The following is a 26,187-nucleotide window of genomic DNA, read 5'->3' as shown; positions in this document are numbered from 1 at the left end:
GGGCTGCATCCTATATTCTTCCACAAAATATCACATACTGCACTATATTGATGGCATATGCTAATTTGACTAACTGAACAGGAGGTAGCAATCACTTTGAACTCATTAGTAACATATATGCACATAGAGACTGAGAAATAAATCCAGCAAAAATTCAAGAACCTTCTACCTCAGTAAAATTCTCAGGACTCCAGTGGTATGGTACATGCAGACATATTCTCTGTGTGTATGTCTGTGTATTGTGTAAATTCTTGGTCTCTGTTTAGGCCAGAAAAAGGCATTTAATCTCTTGGAAGTTAAATGTGGCTGTGAGCCTCCATGTTGGTGCTGGCAATCAAATCCGGATCCTCTGGAAGAATAGAAAGTGCTCTTAACTGCTGGGCCATCACTCCAGCCCCAATAAATTACTATTTTCCAACTACTGAAGCAAACCAAATTGGAGTAAATTATTGAAGTAAACTGTTATAAAGGTTTCCACCTTAATGTTTTTAAAGACTTTTTAATTTAAAAGTGTCTTTTATAAGGTTTATAGGACACAAGTACACAATTTGAATTGTTTATTTGACCAGAACCAAGACTTTTTTCTGTTTTATAACATTTTTCTTTTCTCTTATGCCTTTTATTGTTTACATCACTTTTTAATTTAAATGTATTTTTATCCCTTCCTACACCTCTCTCAAGTCCTCCTGATTTGCTCCCTATCCCAACTTCAAGGTCTTTCTCAAAAACTAAACATAACCCAATACAATAACAAAACCACCAAAACCTAAAAAACAAAATAAACGCTCAAAAAGGAAAAAAGAGATAGTCAACAAACCCAACAAAACAAAACAACAACAACTATGAAGTCCATATAAGTCAGTCAGCTCCTCTGGAACATGAATACTGTACTAGAGTAGTTGATATCCCACTATTGGAGAAAACTCTCACAGCAGGTATAAATGACAGTTCAGTTATTAACCTCTACTCTAGTAGTTAGGTTTTCATCCATCCATTTACTGTCTTCAAAATATAATGAAATAAAACAGATACTATCACATCACAGTTGGACAAGCGAAGCCAGCAAAAGGAAAAGAGGCCAAGAGAAGACTAACAAAAAAATCAAGAGACCAAGAAATTCTCACACTCAGAAATTCCATGAAACCACTAAACTGGAAACCATAATTATACATGCAGAGAACCTGGTGCAGACCTGTGAAGGTTGTGTGCATGCTGCCTCAGTTTCTGTGAGTTCATATGTGTCCCATCAAATCCAGAAGATTCTGTGGGACAAGTTCCATGACTGAGGTGATAACTTCAAAAGAAGGAGGTCTCCTGGAAACGGTTGTGGAACTCTCAGCCAGAGAAAAATATCGAGCCATAGTTCTCATGGCAATCTCTGTTCATCTATTCTTTACTCATATTGACAAACTGTTCCTAAAAGCCCAAGCTGACATTTTAAACAAAGATATAAATGATAAACCATCCTGAGACGTGGTTACTGGCCATGACCTTGTCTCCTGGAAACCAATGCTTTTCGAATCATTCTCGTCATTCACATAAGTAAATAGTAACGGTATTGATAAAACTTTCCCAACAATAAAATTTCATATGGCTGTACATGTGTGATCGAAAGTGGTTTTAATGTTTGGTAAAGAAAGCTTTTTAATAAGAAAAAGTCAAATGACTCAATATTTCAAAGACTCACAAAAAACTAGGTAACAGATATCAAACAATTTGTGAACCTGGCAACAGATGTCGAACAATAACTGACCATAAAAATTTGTTAACCTGATCTTAGAAATAGGCAGTTAGCTGCAGTTATCCCTGAATGATTTTCTGATTTATTGTTGGATAACCTGTGTGTTAGTAATGATGATGTCACTTGGGTATTGTTTCCTGAACACAACCCCTGAGATGATATCTGTTTTCTTTAAAAAAAAAGCCTTGCTTGAGACCTGCAAAATACACTCAAATTCAAACTGTCTCTATGTTTGTTTCTGTTTGTCACCACTAAATCCTTACCCACCTAATCTTCAAGAACCCTCATCCCTGGGGCTCCCATAACTGGCCGGGGTAGTCCGTAGCACATAGGAGCTTTGCTTGTATTAATATAGAAGACTTTTCTTGGCATTCTCCATCCCTTCTGGCTCTTCCACTCCTTCTGCCTTCTCTTCTGCAGGGTTACCTGAGCTCTGAAGGGAGGGATTTGATGGGGGAAATTATATTTAGGGCTGAGTGTTCAAAGGTCTCTCACTTTCCCCAAAAAAATCTGTTTATGAGTCTCTATGTTTGTTACCAGGAGGAAGTTCTTCTGATGATGGCTGAGCAAGACAATGATCTATAAGAATAGCAGAATATCATTAGGAATCACTTTATGACTATATTCCCCCCTTTTTTAGACCAGTATTATTTAGTTTTACCCTAGGTCTCTGAGCTATGCAGACTCAGGTTCTTGGTCATCCAAGCAGTATCCTGTATGGGTTTCATCTCTTGGAGTAGGACTTAAGTCAAATCATTCACCGGTTGGTTCCTCTCAAAAGCTTTGTGCTACCATTGCCCTACCACATCTTACAAGCAACACAACATTGTAAATAAAGGGTTTGTGGCTGTCTTGGTGTATAAGTTTCTCTTTTACTAGAGTGCAGAATAACTTATTGCACCAAAAATGTTGGAACATAGGAGTCAAGGCTCTGCAATGGCGAGTACCCTTGAATTCAATGGCACAGGAAAAGACTTTTTGAACAGAACACCATAAACACAGCAGAAAGATCAACAATTAACAAATGAGACCTCATGAAAGTTTGAAGCTTCTGCACAGTAACTGACACCTTTTTCACAGAAAGCAGTAGCCTACAGAATGGGGTGTGGTGGTGCTTTGTTTTTTCCAACTACACATCAAATAGACAACTACTATTCAAAATATATAAGAAACTAGATATCAATAAACACAACAGAAGGTAGGTATAGAGTAATGGACTGAGGATCAGATAAATCACATTAAGAAATGAAAACAGAAGAGAAAGCTATTGATGAATGGGGGATTGGAATGGGAGAATAAATTGGGGAAGAGGGGGCAGGAGAGGGTTATGGGAAAAAATACAAGGGGCATTTGAGGGTAGTATGGAAGCCCAATACATCAGAAACTTCCTAAATATATATAAGCAATCTAAATGAAATCAGCAAATACCAGGGCAGACAGGGTCCCAGCTGCTCATCTCTTCTCTCCCAATGAAGTTTCCAGTACTTTGGGTTACTTCTAACTGAGGTGTTGGACAAGGGGAATCCCATGGGAATAAAGAAAAACACCCTTGCCCTATAATGAGAATTATAACTACCTTAAATGCCATCCTAGAGCCTTCATTCAGTAGCTGATGGAGGCAGACACAGAGATCCTCAGCTAAGCACTGGGAGGAACTCCTATAATCCACTTGTAGAGAGGGAGGAATGACAAGCAAAGGGGTCAAGACCATGCTGGGAAAAATCACAGAAACAGCTGACCTTAGCAGGTAGGAACTCATGGACCCCAGTCTAACAGCTGATGAACCAACATAAGACCAAACCAGGACCCTGAACATGAGTGTCAGCTAGATGGTGTGGACAATCTATGGGGCCTCTGGCTGTGGAATCAGGATGCATGAAGGAAATTTGGGAGCCCATTCCCCATGGAGGGATACTCTCTTATCCTAGATACACGGGGGACAGCCTAGTCCCTGCCCCAAATGACTTGATAGATTTTGATGATCCCTCATGGAAGGCCTCACCCTCCCTGGGGAGTGGATGGGGCATGGGATGGGGGGGTTAGTGGGGGCATGGGAGGCTGGGAGGGAGAGGGAACTGGGATTGATATATAAAATAGGATTGTTTCTAATTTATTTACTTATTTTTTATTTTAGAAACACTCTTATTTACATATCCATCCCCTGTTCCCTTGCCCTCCCAATCTCCCATGCTTCCCACCAACCCAGTCCGCACCCACTTCCCAGGGATAGTGAGGTCCTCCAGGGACCATCAAAGTCCATCTCATCATTTGGAGGAGGGCCCAGGCTCTCCATTTCACATCTGGGCTGCAATAGTGTCCCTTCATTGGGAATGGGCTCCCCAAGTCCATTTGTGACCTAGGAATAAACACTGGCTCTACTGTTAGAGGTTCCGTAGACTGCCTTGGCTGCCTAGCAGCATGCAGACCCTAGTCGTAAAGTGGGGGAAACAGCATTGAGCCAAACAAAGCCCTCTGCATGCTCTAATTAGGTCAGGCCAACTGTGTCTGCAGGTATCTCCAGCACCATCTTGGTTCATTTGCTCATCTCTCTTCCCTCTCCACAACTGGATTCCGGGAGTATGGCTCAGTGTTTAGCTGTGGGTGACTGTTTCTGCTGCAATCAGCTACTGGGTCAAGTCTCTAAGAATGGTAACCAAGCTAGTCATCAGTCTCAATATACGGAAGGGAAAGGCAGCCTCTCCACCACGGCCTAGATACTTAGTTGGGGGTCATCCCTGTGGATCCCCTACCATTTCCTCTGCGCCAGAACTCTCTCCAAACCTGTACTGGCTCCCTTTATCAAGGCATCTCCTTTCCTGCCCTCCTCTATTCCTCCCCTATCTCAGTCCTCCTGTTCTCCTCCCTCCCTTCTCCCCCTTTCCCCTTTCCATCTCCCTACCCCCACCCCTGTGCTCCCAATTTGCTCAGGAGTTCTTGTCCCCCCTCTCCTTCAGGGGACCATGCATTCTTCTCTTGGGACCCTCTTTGTTTCCTAACTCCTCTGGCAATGTTGATTGTATGCTGGTAATCTTTCGCTCTATGTCTAAAATTTACATATGAGTGAGTACATAACATGTTTGTCTTTCTGTGACTGTGTTATCTCACTCAGGATGGTTTCTTCTGGTTGCATCAATTTGCCTGTGAATTTCAAGATTTTGTTGGTTTTTTTTCCACTGAGTAGTACTCCATTGTGTAAATGTACCACATTTTCTCTATCCACTCTTCAGTTGAGGGGCATCTAGGTTGCTTCCAGGTTCTGGCTATTACAAATAATGCTGCTATGAACATAGTGGAGCAGATGCCCTTGTTGTATGAATTTGCCTCATTTGGATATATGCCTAAGAGTGGAATTGCTGGGTCTTGTGGTAGATTAATTCCCATTTTCCTGAGGAATCTCTATACTGATTTCCAAAGTTGCTATACGAGTTGGCACTCCCACCAGCAGTGGAGGAGTGTTCCCCTCTCTCCACATCCTATCCAGAATAAATTGTCTTCGGTGTTTTTGATTTTAGCCATTCTGACAGGAGTAAGATGGTATCTCAGAGTTGTTTTGATTTGCATTTCCCTGATGGCTAAGGATGTTGAGTACTTTCTTAAGTTTCAGCCATTTTAAACTCCTCTATTGAGAACTCTCTATTTAGTTCTGTACCCCACTTTTTAATTAGATCCTTTGGTATTTTGGAGACTTGCTTCTTGAGTTCTTTGTAAAATTTGGAGATCAGCCCTCTGTCAGATGTGAGGTTAGTGAATATCTTTTCCCATTCTGTGGACTGCTTTTTTGTCTTGTTTACTGTGTCCTTTGCCTTATAGAAGCTCTTCAGTTTCAGGAGGTCCCATTTATTAAATGTTGATCTCAGTGTCTGTGCCACTGGTGTTATGTTCAGAAAGTGTTCACTGGTACCACTTTCTCTTCTAAGACATTCAATGTGGCTGGATTTATGTTGAGGTCTTTGGTCCTTTTGGATTTAAGTGTTGTGCATGGGGATAGATTTGGATCTATCTGCAATCTTCTAAATGTCCACATCCAGTTATGCCAGCACCATATGTTGAAGATGCTTTCTTTTTTCCATTGTTCAGCTTTAGCTTCTTTGTCAAAATCAGGTATTCATAGGTATGTGGGTTAATATCAGGTTTTTCCATTCAATTCCTTTGATCTACCTGGCTACTTTTGTGCTGATTCCAAGCTGTTTCAGGACTATGGCTCTATGATAGAGTTTAAAGTCAGGGATGGTGATGCCTCTAGAAGTTCCTTTATCTACTTTTGCGCCAATACCAAGCTGTTTTCAGGACTATGACTCTATGATAGAGGTTGAAGTCAGGGATGTTGATACCTCCCCAAGTTCCTTTATTGTACTGTACAGGGTTGTTTTTGGCTATCTTGGGTTTTTTGTTTTTCCATATAAAGTTGAGTATTGTTCTTTCAAGGTCTGTGAAGAATTGTGTTGGGATTTTCATGGTGATTGTATTGAATCTGTACATTGTTTTTGGCAAGATTACCATTTTTAATATGTTGATCCTACTTATCCAAGAATATGGGAGATCTTTCCATTTTCTGGTATCTACTTTAATTTCTTTCTTTAAAGACTCAAAGTCCTTGTGATACAGGTATTTCACTTGTTTTGTTAGTGTTACCCAAGATATTTTATGTTCTTTGTGGCTACTGTAAAGGGTGATGTTTCTCTAATTTATTTTTAAACTCATTTATCACCTGTATATAGTAGGACTACTGATTTTTTATTTAATTTTGTATCCTGCCACTTTGCTAAAGGTATTTATCAACTGTAGGAGTTCTCTCGTCGAGTTTTTGGGTCACTTATGTAAACTATCATATCATCTGCAAATAGTGAAAGTTTGACTTCTTCCTTTCCATTTTGTATCCCCTTGATCTCCTTTTATTGTCTTATTTCTCTAGCTAGAACTTCAAGTACAATATTGAAAAGATATGGAGAGAGTGGACAACCTTGTATTGTTCCTGAGTGTAGAGGAATTGCATTGAGTTTCTCTCCATTTAGTTTGATGTTAGTTGTTGTTTTGCTGTATATTTCTTCTACCATGTTCAAGTATATTCCTATTATTCCTGATCTCTACAATACTTTTATCATGAAGAGGTGTTGGATTTTTTTCAAAGACTTTTTCAGCATCTAGTAAGATGATCATATGGTTTTTCTTTTTCAGTTTGTTTATGTGGTAAATTACATTGATGGATTTTCGTATGTTGAAACATCCCTGCATCCCTGGGATGAAGCCTACTTGATCATGGTAGATGATTTTTCTGATGTGTGTTCCTGGATTCAATTTGCCAGTATTTTGTTGAGTATTTTTGCATCGGTGTTCATGAGGCATATTGGTCTATAGTTTCTTTCTTAGTTGTGTCTTTGTGGAGTTTGGGGATCAAGATAATTGTAGCCTTGCAAAAACAGTTTGGAAATGTCCCTTTTGTTTCTATTGTGTGGAACAATTTGAGGAGTACTAGTATTAGCTATTCTTTTAATTTCTGGTAGAATTCTTCACTGAAACCATATGGCCATGGGCTTTTTTTGGTTGGGAGACTTTTGATGACTTCTTCTATTTCATTAGGAGTTATAGGTCAATTTAAATGACTTATCTGTTCTTGATTTAATTTTGGTAAGTGATATTTATCCAGAAAAATTGTCTATTTCCTTTAGATTTTTAAATTTTTTGAAGTACATGTTTTCAAAGTATGACCTGATGATTCTCTGGATTTCCTCAGTGTCCATTGTTATGTCTCCCTTTTCATTTCTGGTTTTGTTAATTACCATGCTTTCTCTTTCTGCCTTTTGGTTAGTTTGGATAAAGGTTTGTCTGTCTTGTTGATTTTCTCAAAGAAACAATTGTTTGTTTCATTTATTCTTTGTAATGTTTTCCTAGTTTCTATTTTACTGATTTCAGTCCTTCATTTGATTATTTCCTGGCATCTACTCCTCTGGAGTGAGTTTGCTTCTTTTTTTTCTAGAGATTTCAGTTGAGCGGTTAATTATCTAGTGTGACTATTCAATTTCTTCATGTGAGCCCTTAGTGCTGTGAACTTTCCTCTCAGTACTGCCTTAAAAGTGTCCCATAAATTTGGGTATGTTGTGTCTTCATTCTCATTAAATCCTAGGAAGTCTTTAATTTCTTTGTTTTTATTTCTTCCTTGGCCCAGGAATGGTGCAATTGAGTATTGTTCAATTTCCATGAGTTTGTAGGGCTTCTGCAATTTGTCATGTTGTTGAATTCTAACTTTAAAGCATAGTGGTCTGATAAGATACAGGAGTTTAATCCATCTTTTTTGTATCTGTGGAGGTTTGCTATGTTGCTTAGTATGTGGTTGATTTTGGAGAAGGTTCAATATGGAGCTGAGAAGAAGGTACATTTTTTTTTGTATTTGGATGGGATGTTCTACAGGTGTTTGTTAATCACAATTTGGTTATAACTTCTGTTAGTCCTTTTGTTTCTTTGTTATTGTGTGTGGATTTACACTCTCCATTTTTTTCTATTGGTGTTTGGTAAAATGGGATTATCTATTGCCTGTGTTTTTGTGAGTGTAGCTATCTTTGTTGGGTTGGAGTTTTCCTTCCAGTACTTTCTGTAGGGATGGATTTGTGGATATGTATTGTTTAAATCTGGTTTTGTCATGGAATATCTTGTTTTTTTCATCTATAGTAATTGAAAACTTTGCTGGGTACAGTAGTCTAGGCTGGCATCCATGTGCCCTTAGCATTTGTAGAACATCTATCCAGGACTTTCTGGCTTTCATAGTTTCCATTGAGAAGTCGGGTGTATTTCAGATAGGTCTGCCTTTATATGTTACTTAGCCTTTTTCTTTTGTTGCTCTTAATATTTCTCTTTATGCTGTAAGTTTTTTGTCTTTTGATTATTATGTGGCAAGGGGGCTTCTTTTTGTGGTCCAGTCTATTTAGTATTCTGTAAGCTTCTTGTACTTTCATAGGCATATCCTTCTTTAGGTTGGGGAAGTTTTCTTCTATGATTTTGTTGATTATGTCTTCTGTACCTTGAGCTGTATTTCTTCACTTTCTTCTATACTTATTTTTCTTAGGTTTGGCCTTTACATGGTGTCCAATATTTCCTGGATATTTTGTGTTAAGGATTTGTTGGATTTGAGATTTTCTTTGGTCTATGACTGTATATCCTCTAGTGAGTCTTCAACACCTGATATTCTCTCTTCCATCTCTTGTATTCTATCGGTTATACTTACATCTGTAGTTCCTGATTGTTTACCCAGCTTTTCTATTTCCAGCATCCCCTCATTCTGTGTTTTCTTTATTGTTTCTATTTCAGCTTTCAAGCCTTGAACTGTTTGAGTTGTTTCCTTCACTTTTTTGGTTATTTTTCTTGGCTCTCTTTAGATTCTTTCAAAGATTTGCTTATTTCTTGAATTTTTTGGTTTGTCTTTTCTTCCGTTTCATATTTTTTGTTTGTTTATTTGTTTCTTCTATTTCTTTAAGTGATTTTCTCGTTTTCTCTGTGAGGGTCTCTATCATCTTCATAAAATAATTTCTAAGGTCTGTGTCTTCTGCTTCATCTGTATTTGACTTTTCAGGTCTTGCTGATGTGGAGCGTCTAGATTCTGGTAGTGTCATATTGGTCTTTCTATTGCTGAATGTGTTCTTAAATTGTTGCCTTCCAATCCCTTCTTTGAGTGGGTGCAAATGGGGTCTCTCCCTCTCTTCTGGTCTCCCAGTGGTGTATGTGGGCCAATACTTCAGTGTCTGTAACTCTAGATCATCTGCTTCTCCTTGTATTCTCCTCACTCAAGCAGATCACCGTGGGCAGAGGGGGAGCCCAGAGTGGGGAGTGGCAGACCTCATGTCCTTTCTGTCTCAGGGGTTCACTCTAAGCAAGGAGCAGGCTCTGGAATATCCAAGGAGAGAGTGATGGGTAGGAGTATGGCCCACACTCACCTCAAGCAGAGCATGGCAGGTGGGGAGGGGGCAAGAATGGGATGTGACAGGACTCAAGTACTCCCTGTCTGGGCAGGTCCACTCTAAGCAAGGAGCAGGCTCAGGAAGACCCAAGGAGGGGGTGATGGGTAGGAATTGGGGCTCAAATAGAGTCCACACTCACCTCAAGCAGAGCATGGTGGGTAGAGGGGGAGCCAAGAGTGGGGTGTGGCAGGACTCATGTCCTTCCTGTCTTGGTTGTTTCTAATTTAAATAAAATTTATTAATAAAAAAAGACCAAAGCTACAGAGAAACCCTGTCTGGAAAAAAAAGAAGAAAAGAAAACAAAATCCAGGCTATTGCCAAGACTATAGATTGCTCTTCACAAATTCATATCAAGGCCCAATTGTTGAAGACAGAACTCAAAGAACATGGAGAATTCGAACTGGTGCCCACACAGAACCCAGACTTTTTTGAAAATTAACAAGACTAGATCTACAGAGCCTACTTCAGCCTTCTGGCCACTCCTCACATCACCACTATGCACTGTACACCATGGGTCTACACCTGACACAACAGCCTAGGCTTGCCTGCTTGTGAGTTTATAAAATACTTCATACTCTATGCCTCCATTTGTGTCCGCATCCTTCACCCAAGTGCAGATGTGAAAGTCTACTATAGAATATAGTTGCAGCTTGTTCATTCTCACTGCTATCTGTAGGCCAGAGCATAAATCCTCTACGTTGAACTACTTACTTATAATACTCATAATGACTTTTGTATCTTCCAGTTTGAAGTTGTTAATTGATGACTTGATAGGTTAATGGATAGATTGATTGAGGCAGGATCTCATTGTATATACCAGGCTGATCTGGGACTCACTGTATAACCACTATGTAGCCTCAAGCCTGTTCCAGTCACTTTACCTTAGCCTCACAAGTACTGAGATTACAGACATGAACTGCAATGCCTGGTTTGCAGGTTATTTTTATTTTGGTAATACCAATGTTTTATAGATGGCATTTCATAAGCTTGCGAAAGTGTGTGTGTGTGTGTGTGTGTGTGTGTGTGTGTGTGTCTGTACCATTCTATTTGCTTCACTTTGGTTTTTCCATAGAATACATCTTCCTATCATTTTATGGCAAACTTTTCTGTGTTCTTGCTGTTATTTCAGGTAAGCAATATTTTACTGGGCATTGTCTTGCTTTTAACCTACTAAAGTGTTAGGCCTAGATTCAAGAGCTTAGTTATACAGTAAGAGAATGAAAAAGATGGGTAAATACACAATACTTAGAAATTTTATTATATCAAGACTAACTGAAAACATTTTTAAAAGTTTTCAAAATAAATGGAAAACTGAATCCATGGGTAAGCAAGATATGTGGAAAACTGAATTAATTATCACATTATTACTGTGTGAATTATGCATCTATGAAATGTTAAATAATTCAGAAAAACCCACATGAAAAAGGATGGAGACAATATATGATTATGAGAGGTAAAGAGAATTAAATTAAGCTATATATTTGAAACATTTTTAAACTGGCATTGAAATGAGCATATGTGTTGTCTTCAATAAATAACTTAAGAGAATTAGAATAAATACTTAAAACATATGCTTATGAGTATGAGCCTCAAGCTAGTAAAGAATTAGTTTAATGAAAGTAGGACATGAAACATGCAAAATGAAACATGAATATTAAGAATAAAATGGAAGTAGATATTGTTTGAATTAGTCATGGTTCCCTAAAGGAACAGAACTGACAGAATGAATGTATACACTCTTTATCTAAGAAAGGATTTTATTTAGATTGGTGTATAGGCTGTGGTTAAGTTAACCTATCAATGACTGTCTGCCAACAGAAACTTCAAGAATCTAGTAGTTGTTCAGTCCATGAGCCTGGCTGTCTCAGCTGGTCTTCAGTATATTTTGGAACACTGTCTCTACCTCCCCAGCATGCACTGGGAAAGTAAGCATGCAGCACTACATCTGGCATTTTTATGTGGGTTCTGGAGGTAGAGCTCAAGGCCTCATGCTTTCCAGATAATCACTTTCCTTGCAATGTCATTTCTCCAACCATTATCACCTTTTCATGATGAAACTTTAAAAATTATTCAGGATAATAAGGTATTTCTTGCCCACAATAATACCCTTAATAGCCAGCACTTATCCAATGGCATACTTAAATAATATGTTTAAATTCAGAAATGAGAAAAAAAGAAGGTGCTTTCCCTGGTATTTAGTGTTAAAGTGAGAGATAAAGTTGGAAAAGAAAATTCATGTATTTGTCTTAGTTAGGGTTACTACTGTTGTGATGAGACACCATGACTAAGAGAAAAATGAGGACAGAAGGGCTTATTGGGCTTATACTTCTACATCATAATTCATCATTGAAGGAAGTCAGAGGGGAAATCAAGTACGGCAGAAGCTGGTGCAGAGGCCATGAGTTGGTACTGCTTACTGGATTGCTCCTCATGGATAACTCAGCCTGCTTTCTAGAAGAACACAGGTCCACCTGCCCAGGGTTCACCCACAATGGGTTCACTCTCTCCCATTAATCACTAATTAAAAATGTTCAACAGCTGTATCTTATGGCGGCATTGTCTCAACCTAGATTCTCTTCTGTCAGGTGTCTCTAGCTTGTGTCCAGTGACATAAATTAGCTAGGAAAAGTGTATGTGATGGATGATCACATGAAAAGAGAATTATTGGAATCAACTGAAAGACTTTGAATTTGTAAAAATTTAACAAGGATTCCAAACACAAATAACTTACAATAGGAAAAAAATCCTAGATTCTAACAGCCACCAAAATTTCAGTTAAAAAGAAAGTATCATTCATGATAGTGAACAAATAAAAAGAATCAAGGCATTAGATTGTCAAAAATTCCAAAAAATCTTATATGAGAAAAATATGAGCCTTCCTAAAAAGGAAAGACTTGAATAAGCATGTAACAAGATAAGGAAAGAGAAACTTACTGAAAAGACTATCAGCTTTCCTAAAGCTCTGTACAGTGAAAAATCACAATCATCAAATAAATAAATCAAATAAGATACACACATTGAGAAGATACCCTGTATTCACAGATTTGGAGAATTCAAATAATTAAAATAACTCTACTACTGAAAGTGAAGCAAAGAGTTTGTACAATTTCAATGACATCCCACACAGAACTAACTAAAGAACCCCAAATGCATCTGGAACAATAAAACCTCATCCCTTGTCAGAAGGCACTCCACCTCCTAACTTTAAAATATACCATGAAGCAGTAGTTATCAAAACACCATGGCATTTTCAAGACACAGATTCATAGACCAGCAGAACAGAATAGAGTCACTATAATAAACCCACACATCTACAGACTTTCAATAAAGATGAAAAGGATACATACACCCAGACACTGGGAAAGGTCAGTGTTTTTTTTAAATACTGTCAGGTAAGTTGGATAACCAACCAGGAAAACAACCATCAACTGCATTGAAGAGACCACCATCAGAAAAGAAGAAAAAATATTTGCAAAGTCCCTATCTGACAAGGGTTTTTAGCATGTCAAGACATATAAGGTCCTTAAGAACTTAAGAAAAATAAATGATTCAATCTTATGGGTAATAAATCTAAATAGACATTTCTCAAGGAAGGTATACAAAATGGCTAATGGATATATGAGAAAGAAAATGCTAAACATCACTAATCATCAGAAAATTGCAAATAGAAATGACCGGAAGACAGCAACTTATCGCATAAGAATAGTTACTATTAAAACACCAAAGAAAAGTGATGTGTGGATGTGGAGAAGGAAGCTACTACATGCTGTAGGTGAAATGTAAGACAATAGGAAGACTTCTCAAAAAGTTTAAAAAAATAGAATTACTGTATGATCAAGCTATCCCATTACTGGATATATATCTAAAGGGAAAATAAATCACTATGTTGAAAATGTTGAGGAGATGTCTGGCGTTCCATGTTCTCTATAGCACTATCACAACAGATGAGAAATGAAGCTACTGTATGCCTAGAACTGATGAGTGGAGAAGAAATTGTGATGCACACACCTGAGTGGATGTTATTTGAGCACAAAAAGGAAATTCTGTCATTTGCAACAACATGGATGGAACTAGAGGCTCGTCCATGTCAAGTAAAATAATCCGGAAACATAAAGAATCTATAGATAAGGAATCTATAAGACAGCAGTGAGACAGCAGTGAGACTTCCTTATGCTATTGCACAGAAGGGTAAGTATAGATAATGATTATGTGTTGCATAGCTTTAAAACCTAGCATAAAACGTTTGAAAAGTTTTAGGTCTAGAGAAATGGCAAGTGTCTAGTAAACAGATATGTTTAACCTGCTATCAAAATGTACACACTACTTCATAAATATCTATAATTTTTATGTATCAGTTAAAATGAATATAATTTTAATTTCAAAACTGAAAGACATTAATATTAATAAACCTCACTTGAATTTATTGCTGCCTACAATGGCATTATAAAAGTATTATTTATAAAATGGTCGTTGCTGCTAGCCAAAGCATAATTTAATTTAGAATGGTTTGTCTTAAATTTAAAGATCATTGAATGACAAAAAATTACATACTACTACTTAGGTGTGTCTGAAGGTGGTGGTCCATTAAGTTCTCAGTCTCTGTTGGTGATGGTGTGGACCTCAGTGTTGATAACGGGACAGGTGTGTTCTCTGACCTAGAGATATCATGACAGTGTTACAGAAATAAGTTAAATACTGACCAAAAATTCCTTCTCCTAGTAGCACATTATAAGAGTAGGTTATTAATCAAAATTTGATAGATTCATATACAAATTCTTTTGAGCAGTTGGCCAAAATACTAAAGTAGCCTATTGTTTTTACATTACAGTAGTGAGAGCAATAGCTTATGATCTGTTTCCATGGAGACCATATCCTCTATATGTCAAACTTATCTGTTCCACAAAGCCCAGATTCATACATGTAGATACTTAATTAGCATACTCCCTTGAGTATAAAACAGGCATTTAAAAATGACAACGCTTAAAACAGAATTCTTCATCCTCCTTTCAAAGCATGCTCTTCCTCTGCTGTACATATTTGTAAAAGTTCTCTTTAATGCTAAAAACATTTACCTTGAGAGAGAAAAAATTTTCTTCTCACTCTTTCTCCATGCCCATCACTCAGGAAACCTTCCCATCCTCAGTATAACCTTAACCCCTCCTCCTCATTTCTATCTCTTTAGTCTAGACAGTTATCATCTGTCTCCATTTTACTACTGAAGCAGTCTTCTCAAAATGCTCCTTCATTCTTGTCTTCTAAGACTTCTATTCCATGTGTCAGTGAGAGAGACTTCTAGATTATAGATAATGTTCCCACATCTCCCCAGATTGAGATGGGGCAGAATAAAAACCCCATCATTTTTTAAAATTGAAGACTATATAATGACAGCAAAACAAATTACATGCTACCAATTATGTCTATAGTTTTTGATGTCCCAGCCTCATATTTTCCTATTTCCATTTATCTCCCCATCATACACTGCTGTCCACCAAGGGACATATATATACGGGTGAATATTTTATTATATTAACCTAAAAATAAGACCTCAGATTCACCTTATGCCTCAGTTGGACCTTCCTCAGGTTTCCAATTTCAGTTTTTTATTTATTTATTTATTTAATTTATTTATTTGCAGTCAGGATTACTCCCTCCCACTTATTGTCTTTGCTGTTTCCTGTGAAAATCTGTTCTCAATAAAACATATTAAACATGGGACAGGGAGATAACTCTCATCAAGAAAGAGCATTTGTTGCTCAGAGAATCCTGGCTCAGTCCTTAGCACCCATATGAAGGTTTCATAATGGCCTGAATTAAAGTGTTAGCACCCTCTCCTGGCCTTCACAGATATGGCGGGTATAGATACATACAGGCAACACTCAAAAACACATAAAATAAAATTGAACATTTTCCTTTAAAAAAATAATATTACATTCAATTCACCATAAATGCAAATGCTTTCAACAGTCTACTTTTATAACCATCCATCCAATGTCAGAAACAGTCAAGCATATGAAACAAGTTTTCTTTCACTACCCTCTGCATGATGGATTTTTCCAGAACCCCTGGAATTAAAAAAAAATATTTCCAACTAGCAGTATTGTACCTAGTGTCTCTGTCACAGGAGGTTATCCTATAGCTTACCTTTTCTTTTTTAAATAAAAACAGAGAACAGCATTGATGACACATGAATTGAAAAATAAAATGATGAATACAATTGTAGTTGTCATCCAATTTAAAATATGATCCACTGTACCTGAAAAACACAAATCAGAACATCTTTATTCCTCTGGCTACACTGTTCTTGCCATCTGGGAGCCTTTAATTTGTAAAGCTTTTTGGATTTGCTTAATTGACATTCAGATTTACTCTATAAGATGTTTTCTCATTGCCATGGAAAGAAAAGTGAAATCCTACAGAGTAGTTTCTTCTTCACTTGGATATAATTAAGACTGTGCATGCCTTTAAGCGAGGCATTATGGCTTTGACTTTGACTACACAGATGTTGTTTTATTGAGTTTTTACAATTCTTTTTCAATAAGATGCTACAAAGCCATTTTAGGTAGGTGAAGGAGATTGAACATGAAGAATTTGGCACTGAAATATGAAATCTTCTCTGAAGACAACTCCAACAAAGCAGAAAAAACTACACATGGAATCTCACCAGAATCAGGAATTCATATCCCTAATGTTTAATATAAGACTAAAGCAGAATCTTCTTTTGAATTGATATAAATTTCACCTTAATGATGCTTGCATTTTAATAAAAAAATAAAATTAAGCATATTAACACAGCCAATATATTTATAGAGATGCTTATGGTATTTAATTTACATAAACCAGTCTTATGACTTGGGAAATTGATCTTGAACAGGAGGTGGCTGACTTCTGCTTCAAAAAAACAAACATAACACAAATGTTTATCTCTAATATTTCTTGAGAGTCCTTAAAAAATAGCATCAAATTATAAACTGTTAAGTGAAAAGAGCAAGAACATGGGAGGAAACAGACTTAGTAAACATGTAAAGTGAGCAGAAGGATGAGTTCTGGAGGAGAAGGATCAAGAAAGTAAAACAGGGGGAGTCCAGGGAAGCTGCGGTTCTTCCAGCAGCATCAGGTAAACAGGCCGGCTTCCCGGCCTGTGCCCCAGTGCCTGCAGATCGCCTGGGACCTGCACAGAGCTCCCAATCCCGGCGGGAGCCAAGCACCCCAGACTCGGGATCTTTGCTCACACCAACGAGACCAGGAAAGGAGAGGAGGCTGGGAGTCCAGGGAAGCTGCGGTTCTTCCAGCAGCATCAGGTAAACAGGCAGGCTTCCCGGCCTGTGCTCCAGTGCCTGCAGATCGCCTGGGTCCTGCACAGAGCTCCCAATCCTGGCGGGAGCCAAGCACCCAGACCCCAGGTCTTCTCTCCCACCAACGAGACCAGGAAACCAGAGGACCCAGGGAGACCAGGGGAGTAGCTGTTCTGGATCAAGTACAACAGTACCCAGCATAGGGTCCAGGGAACCAGGTAAGAGGATAAGCGCCCCAGATTCCTGTTCTTCTCCACCCACGGGACCAGCATTCGGACAAGGAATAGAAGAACCACCAGATTATTGGACTTGCTAGCACCCACCAAAAGGGAACTCTGGTCCCCAGACCAGTAAGGGGCTCTTTCTGCACCCACTAGAAGAAGAGATGGGAAAGAGACAATACAAAAACACAGTCAGCAACAGAAAAACAAATATGACACTGCCAGATTCTAGAGACTCCACACCAGCAAGACCCCAACATTCCAATGCGGACGAAGCAGAAGAGAACGACCTTAAAAGCACTTTCATGAAAATGATAGAGGCCCTAAAAGAGGATATTGGAAAATCCCTCAAAGAAATGGAAGAAAAAACAAACCAAAAAATGCAAGAATTGGAAGAAAAAACAAACCAAAAAAGGCAGAAAATGGAAGAAGAAATGAAGCAAAAAATGCAGGAAATGGAAGAAAAAACAAAGCAAAAAATGCAAGAATTGGAAGAAGAATCATACCAAAAAAGGCAGGAAATGGAAGAAGAAACAAAGCAAAAAATGCAAGAAATGGTAGAAAAAACAAAGCAAAAAATGAAAAAAATGGAAGAAGAAACAAACCAAAAAAGGCAGGAAATGGAAGAAGAAACAAAGCACAAAATGCAAGAAATGGAACAAAAAACAAACCAAAAAATGCAAGAAATGGAAGAAAGAACAAACCAAAAAATTCATAAAAGGCAACAAACGGACGAACAGATAAACAGAAAATTGCAAGAAGCAATGCAAACACTGCAAGGGTTGAAAACTGAAATAGAGTCATTAAAAAAAACACAATCTGAAGAAAGGCAGAAAATAGAAAAGCTGGACAAACAGACAGGCACTACCAATACAAGCATTACCAACAGAATAGAAGAGATGGAAGAGAGAATCTCAAGTGTTGAAGATACGCTAGGAGAAATGGATTTATCAACCAAAGAAAACCTTAAATCCAACAAATCCTTAACACAAAACATCCAGGAAATATGGGACACCATGAAAAGACCAAACCTAAGAATAATAGGTATAGAAGAAGGAGAAGAAATCCAGCTCAAAGGGGCAGAAGGCATATTCAACAAAATCATAGAAGAAAACTTTCCCAACCTTAAGAAAGACATGCCAATGAAGGTACAAGAAGCCTACAGAACACCAAATAGAGTGGACCACAAAAAAAAATCCCCTCGCCACATAATAATCAAGACCCCAAACATACAGAATAAAGAAAGAATATTAAGAGCAGCTAAGGAAAAAGGTCAAGTAACATATAAAGGCAGACCTATCAGAATTACACCTGATTTCTCCATGGAAACGCTGAAAGCCAGAAGGTCCTGGATAGATATTCTACCTACACTAAGAGACCACGGATGCCAGCCCAGACTACTGTACCCGGCAAAGCTCTCAATCACTATAGACGGAGAAAACAAGATATTCCATGACAAAACTAGATTCAAGCAATATGTGTCCACTAACCCAGCCCTACAGAAAATTTTGGAAGGAAAACTCCAACCCAAGGAAGCTAACTACAACCAGAAAAACATAAGCATTAGAGAATCTCTCTCTACCAACAGCCAAAAGAACAAAGGGGTGAAATTCCACACATAATTCCACCAACAACAACCATCGCAAATCGAAGAAGGATGAGCAATCATTGGTCATTAATATCCCTCAATATTAATGGCCTTAACTCACCCATAAAAAGACACAGACTAGCAGATTGGATTCGAAGACAGAACCCTTCCTTCTGCTGCATACAAGAAACACACCTCACCCTTAAAGACAGACATTACCTGAGAATTAAAGGTTGGGAAAAAATTTTTCAATCGAATGGACCCAAGAAACAAGCCGGGGTAGCAATCCTAATATCTAACAAACTAGACTTTAAAATAAAATCAATCAAAAGAGATGAAGGAGGTCATTACATACTCATCACAGGTGAAACCCACCAAGAGGAAGTGTCTATTCTGAACATCTATGCCCCAAATACAAAGGCTTCCACATTCGTTAAAGAAACATTATTAGAACTTAAATCTCATCTAAAGCCCCACACAGTTATAGTGGGAGATTTCAACACACCACTCTCACCACTAGACAGGAATACCAAACAGAAACTCAACAAAGAAGCAAAAGGGCTAATAGAAGTAATGACCCAACTGGGATTAACAGATATCTATAGAACATTTCATCCACATAAAAAAGAATATACCTTCTTCTCACCACCACATGGAACCTTCTCAAAAATCGACCACATACTTGGCAACATATCAAACCTCAGCAGCTACAAAAAAATTGGAATAACTCCATGCATCTTATCAGACCACCATGCCTTAAAATTAGAATTCAACAACAACACAAATTGCAGAAAACCTACAAACTCATGGAAATTGAATAATGCTCAACTGCACCATCCCTGGGTCAAAGAGGAAATAAAAAAAGAAATTAAAGACTTCCTTGAATTCAATGAGAATGAAGACACAACATACCCAAACCTATGGGACACTTTGAAAGCAGTGCTACGGGGGAAGTTCATAGTGCTAAATGCTCACATGAAGAAACAGGAGAACAGTTATACCAGAGAATTAACATCACAGCTGAAAGCTCTAGAACACAAAGAAGCACACTCCCCCAGGAGGAGTAGAAGCCAGGAAATAATCAAATTGAGGGCTGAAATTAATAAAGTAGAAACCAGGAAAACAATACAAAGAATCAACGCAACGAAGAGTTGGTTCTTTGAGAAAATCAACAAGATAGACAAACCTTTGTCCAAACTTACCAAACAGCAGAGAGTGAACACGCAAATTAACAAAATTAGAAATGAAAAGGGGGACATAACAACAGACTCTGAGGAAATCCAGAGAATCATTAGGTCATACTTTGAAAACCTGTACTCCACAAAATTCGAAAATTTAAAGGAAATGGATGACTTCCTGGACAGCTATCAATTGCCAAAACTAAATCAAGAACAGATAAGCAATTTAAATAGACCTATAACCCCTATGGAAATAGAAGCTGTCATCAAAAGTCTCCCAACCAAAAAAAGCCCAGGTCCAGATGGCCTCAGTGCAGAATTCTACCAGAAATTCAAAGAACAGCTTATACCAATTCTTCTCAAAGTGTTCCACACAATAGAAGCAGAAGGGTCTTTGCCAAACTCTTTCTATGAGGCTTCAATAACCTTGATCCCCAAGCCACACAAAGATACAACTAAGAAAGAGAACTTCAGACCAATATCCCTCATGAACATTGATGCAAAAATACTCAATAAAATACTGGCAAATCGGATCCAAGAACACATCAAAACAATCATTCACCACGATCAAGTAGGTTTCATCTCAGGAATGCAGGGATGGTTCAACATACGAAAATCCATCAACGTAATCCACCATATAAACAAGCTGAAAAACAAAAATCACATGATCATCTCACTAGATGCTGAAAAAGCCTTTGACAAAATCCAACACCCCTTCATGATAAAGGTCTTGGAGAGATCTGGGATAACAGGGACATACTTAAACATAATAAAAGCTATATACAGTAAACCAACAGCCAACATCAAACTAAATGGACAGAAACTCAACGCAATTCCTCTAAAATCAGGAACAAAACAAGGCTGTCCACTCTCTCGATACCTTTTCAACATGGTACTTGAAGTTCTAGCTATTGCCATATGACAACAAAGGGGGATCAAGGGGATACAAATTGGGAAGGAAGAGGTCAAACTTTCACTGTTTGCAGACGATGTGATAGTTTACATCAATGACCCAAAGAAATCTACCAGGGAACTCTTACAGCTGATTAACACCTTCAGCAAAGTGGCAGGCTACAAGATCAACTCAAGAAAATCAGTAGCCCTACTATATACAGATGATAAAAGGGCTAAAAGAGAAATCAGAGAAACATCACCCTTTACAATTGCCACAAACAACATAAAATACCTTGGGGTAACGCTAACCAAACAAGTGAAAGACCTGTATCGTAAGAACTTTGAATCTTTAAAGAAAGAAATTAAAGAAGCCCTCAGAAAATGGAAAGATCTCCCATGCTCTTGGATAGGTAGGATCAATGTAGTAAAAATGGCAATCCTGCCAAAAGCAATCTACAGATTCAATGCAATCCCCATTAAAATCCCAGCACAGTTCTTCACAGACCTTGAAAGAACAATAATCAATTTTGTATGGAAAAACAAAAGACCCAGGATAGCCAAAACAACCCTGTTCAACAAGGCAACGTCCGGAGGCATCACCATCCCTGACCTCAAGCTCTATTATAGAGCTATAGTCCTGAAAACAGCTTGGTATTGGCACAAAAATAGACAGGTAGAACAATGGAATCGAATTGAAAACCCGGGTATTAACCCACACACGTACGAACATCTGATCTTTGACAAAGAAGCTAAAAATATACAATGGAATAAAGAAAGCATCTTCAACAAATGGTGCTGGCATAATTGGAGACTGGCATGTAGAAGAATGCAGATCGATCCATGTCTATCGCCATGCACAAAACTTAAGTCCAAATGGATCAAAGACCTCAACATAAATCCAGCCACACTGAACCTCTTAGAAGAGAAAGTGGGTGGTACCCTTGAACGAATTGGTACAGGAGACAGCTTCCTGAACATAACACCAGTAGCACAGGCAGTACGATCAACAATTAATAAATGGGACCTACTGAAACTGAGAAGCTTCTGTAAGGCAAAGGACACAGTCAGCAAGACAAAAAGGCAGCCCACAGAATGGGAAAAAATATTCACTAATCCCACATCTGACAGAGGGTTGATCTCCAAAATTCACAAAGAACTCAAGAAGCAAGTCTCCAAAACACCAAAGGACCCTATTAAAAAGTGGGCTGCAGAACTAAATAGAGAGTTTTCAATAGAGGAGTCTAAAATGGCTGAGAGGCACTTGAGAAAGTGCTCAACATCCTTAGCCATCCGGGAAATGCAAATTAAAACAACTCTCAGATACCATCTCACCCCTGTCAGAATGGCTAAAATCAAAAACACCAATGACAATTTATGCTGGAGAGGATGTGGTGAAAGGGGGACACTCCTCCATTGCTGGTGGGAGTGCCAACTGGTTCAGCCACTTTGGAAATCAGTGTGGAGATTCCTCAGAAAAATGGGAATAAACCTACCACAAGACCCAGCAACTCCACTCTTAGGCATTTATCCAAAAGATGCCCATTCATACAACAAAGATGTCTGTTCCACTATGTTCATAGCAGCTTTATTTGTAATTGCCAGAACGTGGAAGCAACCTAGATGTCCCTCACCTGAAGAGTGGATAGAGAAAATGTGGTACATCTACACAATGGAGTACTATTCAGCAGAAAAAAATAATGGAATCATGAGATTCGCAGGCAAATGGATGACACTAGAAGAAACCATCCTGAGTGAGGTAACCCAGTCACAAAAAGAGAAACATGGCATGTACTCTCTCATATATGGATTTTAGACATAGATCTGGGGAGTGCCAGCCTACAATCCTATGGCCAGAGAGTCTGGGAAACAGAAACTTTATTTAGTGGCTGATCGAAGAAGAGGCAGACTCCCTTGGTTAAGTACTGAGCTGAACTCAAGAAAGCCAGTAACAGAGAGGGAGGACTGATGATCAAAGGGATTAAGACTGGGCTGGTCTAACCCCCAGAAACAGTTGACCAGACAAAGGTTAACTCTTGAATCCCAGGCATTAGCCTGGGAATCCAGCATGGGACTGATCAAGACCCCCTGAATCTGGGTGTCAGTGAAGAGGCCTAGGGATTCTATTGAGCCTTGGGCAGCAGATCAGTACCCATCCCGAGTATACACACGGACTTTGGACTCCCATAGAACAATGTGAGGTGCACTCTCACCCTGAACTCTTGGGGAAGGGTCTAGGCCCTGCCCTATATGAAATGACACACTATGGACACCCCCATGGAGGGCCTCACCCTCCCTGGAGAAATGAGGGGATAACGGGGGGGGGAGGAGGGCACGGGAGGAAGGGAGGGAATGGGAGAGGGACCTGGAACTGACTTGTGAAGCAACCTTGATTCTTATCTAAATTTAAACTGGAAAATAAAATTTAAAAAAAAAACAAAAAACAAACAAACAAAAAAACCAAAAAAACAAAAAACAAAAAAAAAAGAACACCCCATCACTGTAGGCCTCCCATGCTGCCTCTTATAAGCACAACTTCCTCCCTCCCCCTGCTTCTTACTCCAAATACCTGCTGTCAACTACTAGCTTGTGCCTCAATACCTGTTTTAAGAATGTTACATAAATTGAATCACAAAGCATGAAAAAAAGGAAAGTAAAACAGAAGATGAATAAAGACTTTCACGCTATTATTGCCAGATACACTTGAGAATGTATGACTTCCTAAAATAGGCAATGAAGAAAAGTCTTTGAAAAAAAAAAAAGAACACTTTTAGCCCATCACTTGCCAAGCCTAGGTGGAGGAGGGGCTCAGCATTCCCCACTCTGCAATCTTGAACTATTTCCTCCTGATATATTCAGGTAAAACGGAAAAGCTTGTCTTCATTGTGTATCCATCTATTGGTGACCCCAGTCTCCAGTGGATGTTGCCACTGACAGCCCTGGCTAAACTTAGTGGGTCCCAAGGTTTAAAAGCCATGAACCAAGGAGAGAGAATGACAGGGAGAAGGTGTGGGGTGGGGTGAGAGGAGTGGAGATAAGGAAAGGGGAGTCAGAAGGCATTACATGTGTGTATGTGAAATTGCCAGAGATATAACTTAATTAATAAAATAAACAATTTTCATTTAAAAGAAGTTAAAACTAGCTTCTCAAAAGAAGGGAAAAACCAAAAAAAAAAAAAAAAAAGCCAGGCGTTGGTGGCGCACGCCTTTAATCCCAGCACTTGGGAGGCAGAGGGAGGTGGATCTCTGAGTTTGAGGCCAGCCTGGTCTACAAGAGCTCGTTCCAGGACAGCATCCAAAGCCACAGAGAAACCCTGTCTCGAAAAAATTCTATAAAAGAACTTGAAGAAGATGTTTATATACTATGTCAGATAAAATGAAGAAAAGAGAAAGTCATGGATATTAAATGAAGTAAAAGCTACCCCCAGATGATCTCATATACTCTTAATGATTGTTTTATGAGATGAATCAGTTGAATTAACAGGAGGAAAATCTTCATGAAATAAGAAAACATTCAGAATTTACTGGTGGTTAGTGATTCTCTTTGGTTCCTGGGTTAATGTGATCAAATTCTGGCAAAGTTGAATCTTTCTCATTGCCCCTCTGAGTTTACAAAAACAAAATGTCAATCATTATATCCTAACATTGGAAAAAAGTAGACCAGATTCTCTTATCAAATTGCTAGCATTTCAGGTTCTCACTTCATTCTCATTGCAGAAATTCTATGAAGCCTGTCAATATACAGGAGTAGTAACAAGACTGACAGTCAGAGGTGGACTGTAAACTGTGTTACCACCTGAAAGCCTAGAAAACTCATCATCTCCGATTGATGCACAACAGGAAAGGAAAGAAAAAATTCACACAGCTTCCTTATTTTTCTCCACCAACTTGTCTAAGGATCTGATGAAGTTGAATAATGACAGTCTTGTTCAGCTAGACATGGAGGTTCAAAGCTCACTAACAGGATTAAAAAGATCCAGTAGACAAGACTGTGAATTTACAGTTGTAAAATAATAAAAGGATTGGCATGAAATAAAAGTTGCAAAATGATAAAAGTAGTTGTTTTTAAAAATGAGTAATAAAGGACGTCTGAGGCCAAGAGTCATCTAATTAGTTTGGGTCCAAGCTTCCTTTTGCAAGTATTAAGAAAATCTCACTAAGTCACTTTTGACAATCCCTTTAAAATAGTAAAGATTTCCCAAATCATAAAGAGTTTATCGGATCTAGATGTGGTAAGAGAGCACCCAAGTGACAAACTTTAGCAGAAATTGCAGCAATCAAATGAAAACTGGAGGAAAATACTTGTAAAGCAAAGAGCTGTGGTGTCTACCCCAGGCTTAAATCTCCACAGTTACAGGAGACAAGAATGAAGCAGAAAGGGTCCAGCTTTTCTAAGACTGGGGTGTATTTTAAACTGCTTCTATTCTCTGTGCAGAGAGCTCTGCTACGGGTCTGAGGACCTGTGGAAGACATGTGAAGTTGAAGTAGGCGTAAGGAAGAAACTATGACCATCTGTTTCAAACAAGTGGCCCCGCATAGCCTGGGCTGTTTCTATTTATGAGATTCCAGTGATTTTTCTTGAAAACTTTTACAACCAAATTTGTTTCCTTAAGTTTCTATAAATGGTTACAGCAATTTGTAGCTTATTCCTTTACTTTACTCCCCTCCCATCCCCCACTTTCCCACCAGGCACCATTAGCTACTTGATTCATAGCTCTGATGTCAGAAGCATAAGCAGTGTTGCAAAGTAACAAAATAAATTTTCTAACTAGGCTCACCTACAGGCTATGACACTGTGCCCAGTTGGAAGCATTTGTAGTTACAGCATCATGCAAAGTGAAGAGCAGTTTTACTTCTAGTGATTAACATTCACTTCTGGTAAGGTGTAAGTTCTCACAATCTACTCATTAGCCAAGGCTGGATCAATTCATTCTACAATCTGTACTACTCTATCTCTTCCGGGTTTTTTCATTTATCTTATAGGCAACATAACTTGGAAACTTGCTCTTAATATTTGGCACTGTTTATCCCTTGCTCTCATGGTCTTCTCTTCTCAGCTTCTTAGCATAAAGACACAGCTATGAGAGAACTATGGGCTTCTATGATTCTACTTCATTCCCTGTTCCTAGACTGATATCATTAACTCTTGATATCTACTTATTGACATTTCTCCTAGAAAAATTATGCAAATTTGTAATATTAAACTTCATGAACTACTGTAACTCTTTAAGGCTAGTCACAGGGTGTGTTGGAAGCGCAAAATCTTGTTTATACAAAGCCTGAATTCATGATCACACCTGAAACATCAAATGTGTTAGGGACTGAATCAGG

The 26,187-nt window shown here is 38.5% G+C and overlaps 1 protein-coding gene across 1 annotated transcript in view; it reads right to left on the bottom strand.

Moving 5' to 3' along the window:
* Nucleotides 1–571: 571 nt before the first annotated feature.
* Nucleotides 572–26,187, bottom strand: part of LOC101831236 (OX-2 membrane glycoprotein-like) — a 36,687-nt gene continuing 11,071 nt past the window's right edge. The window contains exons 4-6 of the mRNA XM_040750762.1: nt 15,829–15,940; nt 14,239–14,342; nt 572–2,320 (exon numbers count right to left, since the gene is read on the bottom strand). Of these exons, the coding sequence (XP_040606696.1) occupies nt 2,256–2,320; nt 14,239–14,342; nt 15,829–15,940 (281 nt within the window). The 3' untranslated portion in view covers nt 572–2,255. The remainder of the gene's footprint in view (nt 2,321–14,238; nt 14,343–15,828; nt 15,941–26,187) is intronic.

The sequence above is a fragment of the Mesocricetus auratus genome, unplaced genomic scaffold (assembly GCF_017639785.1).
Source record: "Mesocricetus auratus isolate SY011 unplaced genomic scaffold, BCM_Maur_2.0 Super-Scaffold_100008, whole genome shotgun sequence".
Lineage (NCBI taxonomy): Eukaryota > Metazoa > Chordata > Mammalia > Rodentia > Cricetidae > Mesocricetus > Mesocricetus auratus.
Note: the sequence above shows the minus strand (reverse complement) of the source record. Positions and strands in the feature narration are given on the sequence as shown.